The sequence below is a fragment of the Bombina bombina genome, chromosome 2 (genome assembly GCF_027579735.1).
Source record: "Bombina bombina isolate aBomBom1 chromosome 2, aBomBom1.pri, whole genome shotgun sequence".
NCBI lineage: Eukaryota > Metazoa > Chordata > Amphibia > Anura > Bombinatoridae > Bombina > Bombina bombina.
Window position 1 is genome coordinate 289,487,094 of NC_069500.1, and position 16,281 is coordinate 289,503,374.

Here is a 16,281-nt window from a genome sequence, read left to right on the forward strand (position 1 = left end):
GACTATCTATCTCTTTTAAACAATGAAAACTGAGTAGATTGCCCCTTTTAATAGAAACTATATTACAATCTCATATTGTTTAAAACCCTTACATCATATGTGGTGTATAGAATTTATTTATGACTAATGGCCTAGCCACTAGCGTTGATACATAACAGCTGATTGTCTATGTTTTGTTTCAACTGATCATCTGTTTCTGCAGTGTAGTGGGGAGATAGGGAATTAAGTCTGTGCTACTCAAATTGCTGTGGGATAGTTTAGTCAAGTTTAATTTATTTGAGGTTAAAGCCTCTTTTTATACCAAAATATATATATATTCTTTTTTTTTTTCTGTGCATGCCCGGTAGCATTTTCTGCCTGATATGCATTTGAGTACAAGACTTTTACTTTTACTTTGCGCCCGCTCAGTTATTATTCTGCATAGAACATACGTTCAGAAATAGAATTATTAAGATACATTTTTAGTTACATTTTTGTAAAGGAGAATGTTAATAGCTTAAAATGGAGGATAGCCTTATTTATTTTTCATGATGTTAGTCTTGTGTTCTATCTATTTAAAAGAACATTCTTCTGTTCCATGTAACAGATAACATTGGAAAATGTATTACAGTCCTTTTAGTGTTTGTTTTTTTTTGCGGGGGGGGGTTGTCTCCTGAACAGCACATTTGTTGTTTTCAGGTGTGTGGAGGCTTGCTCCTTTCAATCCAAAGGATTGTGAGGATTGTCCCTGCCAACCAGGGAACAGCTGAATCATGTATTTCTTGCTAATTTCAATGATTACTTAATTTTTATTATGGAATAAAATTATTTTAACATTTTAATGTATGATGTTTTCTATGCTTGGTAGATTTTTTTTTTAAACTCTGTTATTACAAGTGAAAAAATGGGAGCTAAAATGTATTTATCGTTTTATCAGGATGTGTTTAATTGTAGATATTTTTCCATGTTTTTTTTTGTTCTTAACTAATGTTTCTGTTGAATTCAGTGATAAAAAAAAAAAAGCAGAGAAAAAGACGTTGCTACATGAAAACCACTCATAGAAATAAGAAATACAGGATGCACGTTTACAGCTCTTGTAGAGGTGCTATTGAAAGTTTGAGAAAGGAGGATGTAATATATACTAATAATTCTCCCTGTAAAGAAGACACCAAAGCGGAATGGAACTTTGAGCAGCAATACCTAGAGAAATGAAATGTGAAGGCCAGTCTGACAGCTAATTGCTGGATGGCCTCTTTGCTGAGAGAGCTACTGTGTGAAAATGAGTAACACCCTCCCTTCTCAAACTTGCACATAGACCAGCCGCATCAGTTTCAATTATACCTACTTTATCTGCAAAAGTAGCCTGACTTAAAAGTAAGCACGCCAATAAAGCCTACTATTCTATCTGCATGTGCAACTTGTGACTTACCTTCTGAGTAGCCCCGAGTTGGAGCCAATTTCTGGAGTTCTATTTAGTGATGTATTTTTTTAAGGTTCCCTTGGCTCTCTATATTTGTTTTAGGGATATGAAACCCGAAAAAAATTATTTTTTGATTTAGACAGATCATACCATTTCTTTGGTTACATTATAGTGGTCCACAGTGCTCAGTAACATATGGGATATATTTCCTTCCACAAGGAGGCAATCAAGAACCCATATAAGAGCTTTAAAACCCTCCCACCTCTCCCTTAGTTGTGTTATTGGCCTCGTAGAAGATGATTGAGATTAGAGGTTGTTCCAGCTACTTGCTTATGGATTACAAATTGGTCTCTAGGGAATATCATTTTCAAAGAATACAGAAAAGACTCTGTACAACAGCTGAATAATACAGGGACACATGAGTACTCGGTTATGTGCACAGTATTTACCTAAAAGTAGTTCAGCCATAACTACCCTCAGGCATGGCGGGGACTCATCCCTTGCCTCCCCCTGAGGGACTCTGGTATTTCCTACTGCAATCCTATGCGGTACTCAATGCCTGCACTGGATACTGCTGCAGCTACATTGACATTAACATGCCTGGTAAGCCAGTGGAGGGGTGCTGCATAAGGTAAGTGTCTTTACACAGCACAGACACGGCCCAGAGGCTATTTGTAGGTACTCTTACACAGGTACAGCATAGCCAGGGGACTTAACCTGCTCTCCTCATGACACATTTTTTCTCCATATCATGTCCCTAACAGTTCTACCATCATAGTAGAACACTATCAGGAAAGCCTCTGACCCTTTTACAGCCCTCTGGCAGCTTTAGCAGTATTTTTTGGGCACTTTTAATAATTAGGTGTATGGCCCTTTAAGAGAACCAGGAATAGCTAAGTGCATGATGCAGTTTTGAAGTGAAGGCGCCGGTTAGGCTGTGGAACAGTGTTTTGTCATTTTTATAGGGTTATTATGCTTGGTGTACTATATTTTATTCAGAAGGAACCAAACATGTGTTTTTTTTTTTTTTTCTTTGACTTTTTCAGACTTGGCCTCTGTTAAAGGAAAAAAAAATGTATCTGCTCTCAGTCGGACAATATGACAGTGGTGGCCTATATCAATTACGAAGGAGGAAGGTAACCACAGTCTACTGGCCATGCAGGAAGTATTTCAGATTCTGTCCTGGCCAGAGACTAATCAATTCTCCCTGTCAGCGATTCACATACCTGGTGTGAACTTGGAAGCGGATTATCTCAGCAATCAATCCATCCAGGAGAATGGTCTTTCCATCACAACGTATTCAATCAACTGGTGATCAAATGGGGCCTACCAGACTAAGATCTGAAGGCTTCATACTTAAATCACAAACTTGCTAAGTACTCTGCAAGATCCTAAGACGCCTTGGTATGTCCATGGGAATTTCATCTTGCATACTTTTTTTCCTCCGTTTGTTCTTCCGAGAGTCATTGTTCAAATCATACAGGAGTCAGCATCTGTAATATTAATTACACGAGCCTGGCCCTGCAAGACATGGTATCCTAGTACAGAGTCCTCAACACCTCCAAGGCTTTTTCCTCTTTTTAATCAGGATCTCAAATCTCTAAATTTGATGACTTGAAGGCCTAGTTTTGAGACATAGAGAATTCTTAGATTCTGTGATTGATGCTTTGACTGTGACTCAAAGAATATACCACAAGATTTGTAAAGCATATTTTGTGTGGTGCTCCTCTAAAGGATTTTCTTGGTGTTCCTTTTGGAACCCGAGAAATCTTCAGTTCTTATAAGATGGCCTTGACCAGAGTTTATCGGCTAGTTCTCTGAAAGGTCAAATTCCCGCTGTTCTTTTTCACAGGAAGTTGGCTAAATTTCCTGATGTTCAGACCTTTGTTTAGGCATTAGTTAGAATCAGGCCACTCATAAGATCTTTTTCTCCTCCCTGGAATTTGAACCTAGTTCTTTCAGATCTTCATGGTCCTCCCTTTGAATCAATGCACTATATTGACATAAAACTGTCTTGGAAGGTGCTTTTTTTCTTGGCGATCTCTTCTGTTAGAAGAGTTTGAGTTGTCCGCATTATCCTTTGAACCTCCATTTTTTATTTTTCACTAGGATATGGCTGTATTGAGTACCAAATATGATTTGCTTCCTAAAGTGGTTTCTACTGATAAGTTCAATCAAGAATTTGTTGTTCCTTCACTTTGTCCAGACCCTGCTACTTCTAAGGAAAGATTGTTACATAATCTGGACGTAATCAGAGCTTTGAAGTTCTATCTCCAAGCTACTAAAGAGTTTAGAAAAACCTTCTAGTCTGTTTGTGTATTACTCTGGGACTTGTAAACAGCTACTAAAGTAGCATTGGCATCTTGGCTTAAACAGGTGATTCACATGGTTTACTTGATGGCAGGTAAAGTTGCCTTCTAAACGTATTACAGCTCACTCTACAAGAGCACTTGCAACATCATGGGCCTTTAAGAATGATGCATCTTTGGAGCAGATTTGCAAAGCTGCCACATGGTCCTATTTATGTACTTTTTCTAAATTGTATCATTTTGATGTCTTTGCTTTTTCGCAAGCAGCTTTTGGCAGGAAAGTCCTTTAGGATGCCGTGTTGGCTAAATAGGAACCTTCAGAGAAAGTATTTTCCCACCCTGTCTGTAAAATAGACCATCAGCTTGGGTAAAACAAAATTTATTCTTACCTGATCAATTTATTTTTTTCGGCATGATGGTCCACAGGTTCCGCCCACTTTATGGTTGACAGTTCTAATGACACCTCTATAGATCCTGCTTTGCCGTTCCTTCTCCCCCCCCCCCCCCTTTTTCAGCTATATGTGAACATGAGAGAGATGGGAAATGGGAGTGTTTTAAAGCTCTTCTATGGGTTCTTGACCTTCTCCTAGTGGCGAGAAATATATCTTATGTTTTATGGAGAACAGTGGACCATCATCATTCCGAAAGAAAATAATTGATCAGGTAAACATAAATTTTGTTTAAAAAAACAAACATTTTTTACTTCTATTTCCATGATATTCTGTGTTGAGGAGATACCTTGGTAGGCATCTGGAGCACTACATGGCAGGAAATAATGCTGCCATCTAGTGTTCTTTCAAATGAATAACATTCTTGCAAAACTGCTTCCATATAGTGCTCTAGTAATGGGCTGGCTCCTAAGCATACATGCCTGCTTTTCAACAAAAGATATCGAGTGAAAAAAGAAAAATTGATAACAGAAGTAAATGAGAAAGCTGTTTAAAATGGCATGCTCTATGTGAATCATGAAAGAAATGTTGCGTTTCGTACCCCCTTAAACTTTTGTATTAACTAGAAGTATTAGTAAACTATTCACCCATCCTACAGTATATAATAAAAGGCCAAGTGTGCTTGTACGATGCAGTCATGCAGTACACACCTGGCCTTTACCCGCAGTGTTGCACGAGATAGCTTCAGGAAGCTCCAGCACTCTCAGCTGTTACAGCCGAGAGCTGGAGCTCCTGAAGCTCAAGGCATCTGCGCATATGGAGCTGGAGAGCTGTCGGTGCTTCGCCTCCATATGAGGGCAGATGTGCCACTGTCTGTAACAATCTAATGCTGCTGCAGGCGGGAGGTGTGGGTGGCTCAGCAGCGGAGGGGGGAGGGAGTGGACATGGAGGGATGGGGCATCTACACTACAGAAAAGGGGTGTGGGGGGGAAAATAAATGACAATCACGGTAGGGGGGGAGGTAGTGGGACCACTGCACTACAGAAAATTAAAAAAATAATTGGGTTTATAGGTACTGGCATACAGCTGCCAGTGCCTTAGATGGCGGCAATAATTAGAGGGGGAAGGGTTAGAGAGCTGTTTGAGAGGGCATCAGGGACATCGGGATATGGAGTGGGACAGAGGGATTAGATGCAGAGGGATATGGGACAGGGGCAGAGGGATATGGGACAGGGGCAGAGGGATATGGGACAGGGGCAGAGGGATATGGGACAGGGGCAGAGGGATATGGGACAGGGGCAGAGGGATATGGGACAGGGGCAGAGGGATATGGGACAGGGGCAGAGGGATATGGGACAGGGGCAGAGGGATATGGGACAGGGGCAGAGGGATATGGGACAGGGGCAGAGGGATATGGGACAGGGGCAGAGGGATATGGGACAGGGGCAGAGGGATATGGGACAGGGGCAGAGGGATATGGGACAGGGGCAGAGGGATATGGGACAGGGGCAGAGGGATATGGGACAGGGGCAGAGGGATATGGGACAGGGGCAGAGGGATATGGGACAGGGGCAGAGGGATATGGGACAGGGGCAGAGGGATATGGGACAGGGGCAGAGGGATATGGGACAGGGGCAGAGGGATATGGGACAGGGGCAGAGGGATATGGGACAGGGGCAGAGGGATATGGGACAGGGGCAGAGGCATATGGGACAGGGGCAGAGGGATATGGGACAGGGGCAGGGGGATATGGGACAGGGGCAGAGGGATATGGGACAGGGGCAGAGGGATATGGGACAGGGGCAGAGGGATATGGGACAGGGGCAGAGGGATATGGGACAGGGGCAGAGGGATATGGGACAGGGGCAGAGGGATATGGGACAGGGGCAGAGGGATATGGGACAGGGGCAGAGGGATATGGGACAGGGGCAGAGGGATATGGGACAGGGGCAGAGGGATATGGGACAGGGGCAGAGGCATATGGGACAGGGGCAGAGGGATATGGGACAGGGGCAGGGGGATATGGGACAGGGGCAGAGGGATATGGGACAGGGGCAGAGGGATATGGGACAGGGGCAGAGGGATATGGGACAGGGGCAGAGGGATATGGGACAGGGGCAGAGGGATATGGGACAGGGGCAGAGGGATATGGGACAGGGGCAGAGGGATATGGGACAGGGGCAGAGGGATATGGGACAGGGGCAGAGGGATATGGGACAGGGGCAGAGGGATATGGGACAGGGGCAGAGGGATATGGGACAGGGGCAGAGGGATATGGGACAGGGGCAGAGGGATATGGGACAGGGGCAGGGGGATATGGGACAGGGGCAGGGGGATATGGGACAGGGTCAGGGGGATATGGGACAGGGTCAGGGGGATATGGGACAGGGTCAGGGGGATATGGGACAGGGTCAGGGGGATATGGGACAGGGTCAGGGGGATATGGGACAGGGGCAGAGGGATATGGGACAGGGGCAGAGGGATATGGGACAGGGGCAGAGGGATATGGGACAGGGGCAGAGGGATATGGGACAGGGGCAGAGGGATATGGGACAGGGGCAGAGGGATATGGGACAGGGGCAGAGGGATATGGGAGAGGGGCAGAGGGATATGGGACAGGGGCAGAGGGATATGGGACAGGGGCAGAGGGATATGGGACAGGGGCAGAGGGATATGGGGCAGGGGCAGAGGGATATGGGGCAGAGGGATATGGGGCAGAGGGATATGGGGCAGAGGGATATGGGGCAGAGGGATATGGGGCAGAGGGATATGGGGCAGAGGGATATGGGGCAGAGGGATATGGGGCAGAGGGATATGGGGCAGAGGGATATGGGGCAGAGGGATATGGGGCAGAGGGATATGGGGCAGAGGGATATGGGGCAGAGGGATAGGAGGATAGGTATATTTCTTTCATTAAACATTTTGGCCCGTGCACAGGGACATTAACACTTGTAAAATATATTTCAAATGGTTGCATATTTCTAAAAAGCTCCCTGAACTTACTGCAGCAATAACTAGGGATAGTTTTAACACAGTTATTGTTATTTTCCCCTTGTTAGGCACATAGCCATACTTAATTCTGTTTATTTATGGGGGGGGGGAGTTGCTTTATGTGAAAGAATACATATGTGACTGTAATCTTAAAAACAATCACTGGACTTTAAAAATGAATGCCACAAAGTACAAACATTTTATTTATGTACTGTTATATGTAATTATGTTTAACCCCTGCAACAGGGTTAAATACATAGTTTAACATCAGTTCTGGAGTAGCAATGCACCACTGAGAGCTAGCTGGTGATTCGTGGCTACACACACAAGTTTTGTCATTGAGTAGGTCACAGTAGAGCATTGCTGTATTGGAGCTGAGTTTGTGTGTTTGAAGAGGTTAAGCACATGGTTATATGGAGGCATAAGTGCAGGTATAAGTGCTCTGTCATATAAGACCATTTTTGTTTTGCTATTTTATGTCCCTTTTAATTACTCTCATTTAGAAAGAATCTTATGGGAAAAGCTGAACTGTTTTATTACACACGTAGTCGGCAAGTAGGTTGGAGAATGGGCCCACCCTAATTGTATGAACACTCTGCCCCAGGGAACCCAGAATGCACAATAGAAGAAGAATTCTAGAACTCCATGCAATCTTAAAGGGACATAATACTCATATGCTAAATCACTTGAAACTGATGCAGTATAACTGTAAAAAGCTGACAGGAAAATATCACCTGAGCATCTCTATGTAAAAAAGGAAGATATTTTACCTCACAATCTCCTCAGCTCAGTAGAGTTAGTTCTGTGTAAAAAGTTATATTCAGCTGCTCCCAGCTGCAGGTAAAAAAATTAAAAAAAAATGAAGAAATGAACAGCAGCCAATCAGCATCAGCAGTGCTGAGGTCATGAACTCTTACTGTGATCTCATGAGATTTGACTTAACTCTCATGAGATTTCATAGTAAGCTTCCTTTACCTGATTGGTGAAATAATATGAGAGTTCACGATGCTCATCCCTTCACTAATATGCTGCTTAGAAATCCTTTACAATGGGAGGTGGCTACTGAGAATTTTTTTAGGTAAAATATCTTTCTTTTTTACATAGAGATGTTCAGGTGATATTTTCTAGTCTGCTTTTTACAGCTATGCTGCATCACTTTCAAGTGTTGAAACATTTGGGTATTATGGCCCTTTAAGATTTCAGTCAGACAATGTAACAGCAGTGGCTTTTTTTTTTAGATTTTTTTCTGTTCTAATGTAGTTCAGAGTGCAGACAAACGTAAGATGTTTTAATTATTTTATTGGTTTATATGAAACTTATAATATTTTCCCCTTTTGAATGTATACAGACATGCACATTTTATTTTTACGTGTGTACAAGAAAAGGTTGAATAGATTATAGTGGGGCTTGTCCGGGCAGCGGCCATGGGAGGATGCCTTCCAAGAAGGCCTAAGCAAAGCTGAGATAATCTGTCAATTAACGCCACATCAAAGCTCCATCCTCCCTGATAAAGACCATAAAAGATCACAGGAGAAGTTGCTGCATCATTTGATATAACAATTGTGGACATTTTATTTCTTGGACCTCTTGTCTGGACTGCTGAGAGTTTATGGCGACTGCCTAATACTGGTGATCCAGGTAGTGAGGTCGTCTGATATAGACTGCCTACAAGCAGAGGCATACGCACAACATCCACTGACAATTGTTAGGTGTTCCAGGGTATGGATACAAATCAAATTCTCCCAGAGGTTTCTGTAAAATTCTTTTGGGCATTTTTTCTATCTAGAAGATATTATTATATATTTTTGGTTTTGTAGTTGTCAAAATTTGTCTTCAGAAAATAACATGCCTCTTCTTCACAGCAAAAATGTTATAAAATAAACATACAGATAAAGACACTTTAAAGGGACATAAACCCAACATTTTTTTTTTTTATGATTCTGATTGAACATACAATTTTCTCCTACATTGGTGTGTCCGGTCCACGGCTTCATCCTTACTTGTGGGATATTCTCATTCCCTACAGGAAATGGCAAAGAGAGCACACAGCAAAGCTGTCCATATAGCCTCCCCTCTGGCTCCGCCCCCCAGTCATTCTCTTTGCCGCTCTGTACAAGTAGCATCTCCACGGGGATGGTAAAGAGTATATGTGGTATTAGTTGTAGTTTTATTTCTTCTATCAAGATATTGTTTCTCAGGGGTATCTTCTAGAGTTCAAGGAACTTCCCTCAAGGGGAAGGTTCCACATGTCTCGCTTATCTTTAGACCAGATAAAAAGACAGGCATTCTTATGTTGCGTAGAAGACCTATTAAAGATGGGACTGATACACCCAGTTCCAACAGCGGAACAAGGACTGGGTTTTTACTCAAACCTGTTTGTAGTTCCCAAAAAAGAAGGAACTTTCAGGCCAATTCTGGACTTAAAAATTCTAAACAAATTCCTCAGAGTTCCATCATTCAAAATGGAAACCATTCGGACAATTTTACCAACGATCCAGGAGGGTCAATACATGACTACCGTGGACTTGAAGGATGCGTACCTGCATATTCCTATCCACAAAGATCACCATCAGTTCCTGAGGTTCGCATTTCTGGACAAACATTACCAGTTCGTGGCTCTTCCGTTCGGTTTAGCCACTGCTCCCAGAATTTTCACAAAGGTGCTAGGGTCCCTTCTAGCGGTGCTAAGGCCGAGGGGCATTGCAGTAGCACCTTACCTAGACGACATTCTAATTCAAGCGTCGTCCCTTCCCAAAGCAAGGGCTCATACAGACATTGTCTTAGCCTTTCTCAGGTCTCACGGGTGGAAGGTGAACATAGAAAAAAGTTCCCTGTCCCCGTCCACAAGAGTTCCCTTTCTGGGAACAATAATAGAATCAGTAAAAATGAAGATCTTTCTGACAGAGGTCAGGAAGTTAAAGCTTCTGACCGCTTGTCGAGTCCTTCAATCTATTCCTCAGCCCTCCATAGCTCAGTGCATGGAGGTAATAGGACTAATGGTTACGGCAATGGACGTGGTTCCTTTTGCTCAAATTCATTTAAGACCTTTGCAACTGTGCATGCTCAAACAGTGGAATGGGGATTATGCAGACTTGTCTCCCCAGATTCAAATGGACCAGAAGACCAGAGACTCACTCCTCTGGTGGTTGTCTCAGGATCACCTGTCTCAGGGAATGAGTTTCCGCAGGCCAGAGTGGATCATTGTCACGACCGACGCCAGTCTCTTAGGCTGGGGCGCGGTCTGGGACTCCCTGAAAGCTCAGGGTCTATGGTCTCGGGAAGAGTCTCTCCTCCCGATAAACATTTTGGAACTGAGAGCGATATTCAATGCGCTCCTGGCTTGGCCTCAACTAGCGAAGGCCAAATTCATAAGATTTCAGTCGGACAACATGACGACTGTAGCGTACATCAATCATCAGGGAGGGACTAAGAGTTCCCTGGCGATGAGAGAGGTATCCAGGATCATCAAATGGGCGGAGGATCACTCCTGCCATCTATCTGCAATTCACATCCCAGGAGTAGACAACTGGGAGGCGGATTATTTGAGTCGTCAGACTTTCCATCCGGGGGAGTGGGAACTTCACCCGGAGGTCTTTGCCCAGTTAACTCAACTATGGGGCATTCCAGATATGGATCTGATGGCGTCTCGTCAGAACTCCAAGGTTCCACGCTACGGGTCCAGATCCAGGGATCCCAAGGCGACACTAGTAGATGCATTAGTGGCGCCTTGGTCGTTCAATCTAGCTTATGTGTTTCCACCGTTTCCTCTCCTTCCCAGGCTAGTATCCAGGATCAAACAGGAGAAGGCTTCGGTGATTCTAATAGCTCCTGCATGGCCACGCAGGGCTTGGTATGCAGACCTGGTGAATATGTCATCGGCTCCACCATGGAAGCTACCTTTGAGACAGGACCTTCTAGTACAAGGTCCATTTGAACATCCAAATCTAGTTTCTCTGCAACTGACTGCTTGGAAATTGAACGCTTGATTCTATCTAAGCGTGGGTTTTCGGAATCTGTTATACACTGATTCAGGCCAGAAAACCTGTGACCAGGAAAATTTACCATAAGATATGGCAAAAATATATCTGTTGGTGCGAATCCAAGGGTTACTCATGGAGTAAAATTAGGATTCCAAGGATACTTTCCTTTCTCCAAGAGGGTTTGGAGAAAGTCCTGTCAGCTAGTTCTCTAAAAGGACAGATATCTGCTCTGTCTGTCTTGTTGCATAAACGTCTGGCAGCCGTGCCAGATGTACAAGCGTTTGTACAGGCGTTAGTCAGAATCAAGCCTGTCTACAGACCTATGACTCCTCCATGGAGTCTAAACTTAGTTCTTTCAGTTCTTCAAGGGGTTCCGTTAGATATTAGGTTACTATCTTGGAAAGTTCTGTTTTTGGTTGCTATTTCTTCTGCTAGAAGAGTTTCTGAATTGTCTGCTTTGCAGTGTACTTCACCCTATCTGGTTTTCCATACAGATAAGGTAGTTTTACGTACCAAGCCTGGTTTTCTTCCCAAGGTGGTTTCCAACAGGAATATTAACCAGGAAATAGTTGTTCCTTCTCTGTGTCCGAATCCAGTTTCGAAGAAGGAACGTTTGTTACATAACCTAGATGTGGTTCGTGCTTTAAAAATTCTATTTAGAAGCAACAAAGGATTTCAGACAGGCATCATCCTTGTTTGACGTCTATTCTGGTAAGAGGAGAGGTCAGAAAGCTACTGCTACTTCTTTCCTTTTGGCTAAAAAGCATCATCCGATTAGCTTATGAGACTGCCGGACAGCAGCCTCCTGAACGAATTACAGCTCACTCTACTAGAGCTGTGGCTTCCACATGGGCCTTCATGAATGAGGCTTCTGTTGAACAGATCTGTAAGGTAGCGACTTGGTCTTCTCTGCATACATTTGCCAAATTTTACAAATTCGATACTTATGCTTCTTCGGAGGTTATTTTTGGGAGAAAGGTTTTGCAAGCAGTGGTGCCTTCCGTTTAGGTTACCTGACTTGTTCCCTCTCTTCATCCGTGTCCTAAAGCTTTGGTATTGGTTCCCACAAGTACGGATGAAACCGTGGACCGGACACACCAATGTAGGAGAAAACAGAATTTATGTTTACCTGATAAATGTCTTTCTCCTACGGTGTGTCCGGTCCACAGCCCGCCCTGGCTTTTAGTCAGGTTTAAAATTTTTATTTTTTGTACACTACAGTCACCACGGCACCATATAGTTTCTCCTTTTTTCTCCTAACAGTCGGTCGAATGACTGGGGGGCGGAGCCAGAGGGGAGGCTATATGGACAGCTTTGCTGTGTACTCTCTTTGCCATTTCCTGTAGGGAATGAGAATATCCCACAAGTAAGGATGAAGCCGTGGACCGGACACACCGTAGGAGAAAGAAATTTATCAGGTAAACATAAATTCTGTTTTAAACAATTAAGATTTACTTTTAATACATTTGCTTCATTATCTTGGTATCCTTTGTTGAAGGAGCAGCAATGCATTGCTGGGAGCTAGCTTGGCACATTGCGTGATGCAGCTTTGTGCAGCCACCAATTCACCAATTAGCAGCTATTTAATTCTCATTTGGGTATGCAGCTTTAATCTATGTTTATACTTTAAGAACCTGGTTTTCTGTATTGCTGAACTGTTGTGCAATTATTGTACAGGATGTGAAACGGCTGTATTTTTGACACTGAAACTCAATAAAAAAAAATACTTTAAAAAAATAAACCATGCAATTTTAAACAACTTTCCAATTTACTTATGTTATCTATTTGGCTTTGTTCTTTTTATATCCTTTGTTGAAAATCATATCTAAATAGGCTCAGCAGCTTCTGATTGCTGGCTGCACATAGATGACTTGTGTTATTGGCTTACCCATGTGCATTGCTATTTCTTCAACAAAAGATAACTGAAGAATGAAGCAAATTAAACAATAGAAGCAAATTGGAATGTTACTTAAAATGATATTCTTCATCTGTTTAATGAAAGAAAAATATGGGGTTTCATGTCACTTTCATAGCAAATTAAAGACAAAGTTTTGGTATCTTAGTAAATTATTTTACCTTTTTCAATTGCTTTAGGATGACTGCCTTGTTAAGGTGTGGTATAACAGTGAAAGCTGGCATTCCGCTGTGACGCCTCCAATTCTAAGTCCGGAAAAACAGACTCAAGGAGAAGTAGATTTTTCTTTTGTCTACCTTGCCCACCCCAGAGCAGTAAATGGATTCTCATGGAGGAAGACCAGTAAATACATGCCACGGTCAGTGCAATTGTTATGATCATATCACAGGGATCGTCTCCCTTTTAACATGAATCAGTATGATATTGATGGTAGTGAGTGGGGTCAAAAACAAACTTAGTTGTTCAAATGATTGTTTTTGTTTTGTCTTTTTTAGGAATCTAAGTATTGATGAGAGATTTAGACCTTGATTATGAAAGGAGAGTGCTTGATAGGTGGATGCTATTTTACCAAATATGCAACCACTCTTTCACAGATCTTAAAGCACATACATAACACACAGAAATAGATATGAGTTTAAATTTGTGTTCATCTTTAAATTGTAGGGTCTTTAGCCCAAGTAATTGTAAATTACGTTAAATTACTTTATAACTTTTAGTAGTGCTGAGCTTACTTATTTGCACCGCCCTGCTATACTAAACATTTTTGTATCTTTTTTTCCCCTGTAGAGAATCTGTGTGTAATGTTCTTCTGACCTGCTGCAAAGACAATGTTTGCCGCCTCTGGGCAGAAACGTTGTTACCCAATGACAGCCTTTTGTTTGGTGATGGGTTCAATCAAAAAACGGAGCCAAACAACTTAAATAACAATTTTAAAAGAAATCATTCAAGCAAAGATCGTGTGCAGAGTGCACTGGAGGTAAGTTATGTACCAGCTTCTGAATTTATTTACCAGAATAATAAAAATAACTTTTCTAGTTCAGTCTCCAGTACTTGCAATAGCTTTGACTTAAAAATGAACAGACACGCTTTAGCATTAAAGTATAGGAAAAACAGCAGCTTAAAAATAAGTTAACTTGGGACACTGTTGTGCTGTGAATTAAAATCTGAATAGTTTGTCATATTGGTGATTTATATCTGAAAGAGCATCATTGGTTTCAAGAGTGGCTTTAAATCACCCGGTACAGTGAGGTGAAAAAAATATTTGATCCCCTGCTGATTTTGTACGTCTGCCCACTGACAAAGAAATGATCAGTTTATAATTTTAATGGTAGGTTTATTTGAACAGTGAGAGACAGAATAACAACCAAGTTACAACATAACAACAAAATACAGAAAAACACATTTCAAAAAAAGTTATAAATTGATTTCCATTTTAATGAGTGAAATAAGTATTTGACCCCTTTACAAAACATGACTTAGTACTTGGTGGCAAAACCCTTGTTGGCAACCACAGAGGTCAGGCGTTTCTTGTAGTTGGCCACCAGGTTTGCACACATCTCAGGAGGGATTTTGTCCCACTCCTCTTTGCAGATTCTCTCCAAGTCATTAAGGTTTTGAGGCTGACATTTGACAACTTGAACCTTCAGCTCCCTCCACAGATTTTCTATGGGATTAAGGTCTGGAGACTGGCTAGGCTACTCCGGGACCTTAAAGGGACACTGGCTCAAGAAGAAGCACATTAAAGGGACACTGAACCCAATTTTTTTTTTCCTGATTCAGATAGAGCATGCAATTTTAAGCAACTTTCTAATTTGGAGCCAGAAATCTTGCTGATTGATAGGGTTTACTTATTTCACTCATTAAAAAAAAATGCAAATCAGTGTATAACCTTTTTTAAATGAGTTTTTCTGGATTTTGTTTTTGTTGTTCTGTCTCTCACTATTCAAATAAACCTACCATTAAATTTATAGACTGATCATTTCTTTGTCAGTGGGCAAACGTGCAAAATCAGCAGGGGAGCAAATAATTTTTTCCCTCACTGTAATTGTTGGGTTTGGTTCTGATGCTCATGATTACATTTTTATAATACTAGTGTCAATGAAGCTGTTTTAGCTCCCTTTGCAAGATCTAATTGATAATTCAATAATGGGAAATCTGAGTTAACCGAACACTGTATGGATTGCTAAACAGTAAATCGTGTATTATTCTGTTCATGAATTGAGGTACCAGTTTCCCTGGAGGTGAGGATGTTATTTTCTGGAATTAAAGCATGTTTAAAGCCCCCTGTTCTTGTAGATCCAGAACAATAGCAAGAAAAGCAAGACCACATTCTGAATCTGCTAGCATAGAACACCCTTCAGTTGCTGGAGAACAAATTACAGTATTCAGCAAAGTTACTTTTTAAGGCCTAGATTTGTAGTTTGGCGGTAGCCGTGAAAACCAGCGTTAGAGGCTCCTAACGCTGGTTTTAGGCTACCGCCGGTATTTGGAGTCATTAAAAAAAGGGTCTAACGCTCACTTTCCAGCCGCAACTTTTCCATACCGCAGATCCCCTTACGTCAATTGCGTATCCTATCTTTTCAATGGGATCTTTCTAACTCCGGTATTTAGAGTCGTGTCTGAAGTGAGCGTTAGAAATCTAACGACAAAACTCCAGCCGCAGAAAAAAGTCAGGAGTTAAGAGCTTTCTGGCCTAACCCCTAATCTGCCGACTGCAAAGAGCCGCCACCTACATTATAGCTATGTACCCCTAATCTGCTGCCCCTAACACCGCCGACCCCTATATTATATTTATTAACCCCTAATCTGCCCCCCCTCAACGTCGCCTCCACCTGCCTACACTTATTAACCCCTAATCCGCTTCACTAACCCTATAATAAATAGTATTAACCCCTAATCTGCCCTCCCTAACATCGTTGACACCTAACTTCAATTATTAACCCCTAATCTGCCGACTGGAGCTCACCGCTATTCTAATAAATGTATTAACCCCTAAAGCTAAGTCTAACCCTAACACTAACACCCCCCTAAATTAAATATAATTTTAATCTAACGAAATTAATTAACTCTTATTAAATAAATTATTCCTATTTAAATATAAATACTTACCTGTAAAATAAACCCTAATATAGCTACAATATAAATTATATTTATATTATAGCTATTTTAGGATTAATATTTATTTTACAGGTAACTTTGTAATTATTTTAACCAGGTACAATAGCTATTAAATAGTTAAGAACTATTTAATAGCTAAAATAGTTAAAATAATTAAAAATTTACCTGTAAAATAAATCCT

The 16,281-nt window shown here is 41.9% G+C and overlaps 1 protein-coding gene across 3 annotated transcripts in view; it reads left to right on the forward strand.

The window, feature by feature from the left end:
• DMXL1 (Dmx like 1) overlaps nt 1-16,281 on the forward strand; it is a 383,924-nt gene that overhangs the window by 91,321 nt on the left and 276,322 nt on the right. For all 3 annotated transcript variants that reach the window (XM_053701585.1, XM_053701589.1, XM_053701586.1), the window contains exons 8-9: nt 13,163-13,341; nt 13,770-13,959. In XM_053701585.1, the coding sequence (XP_053557560.1) occupies nt 13,163-13,341; nt 13,770-13,959 (369 nt within the window). The remainder of the gene's footprint in view (nt 1-13,162; nt 13,342-13,769; nt 13,960-16,281) is intronic.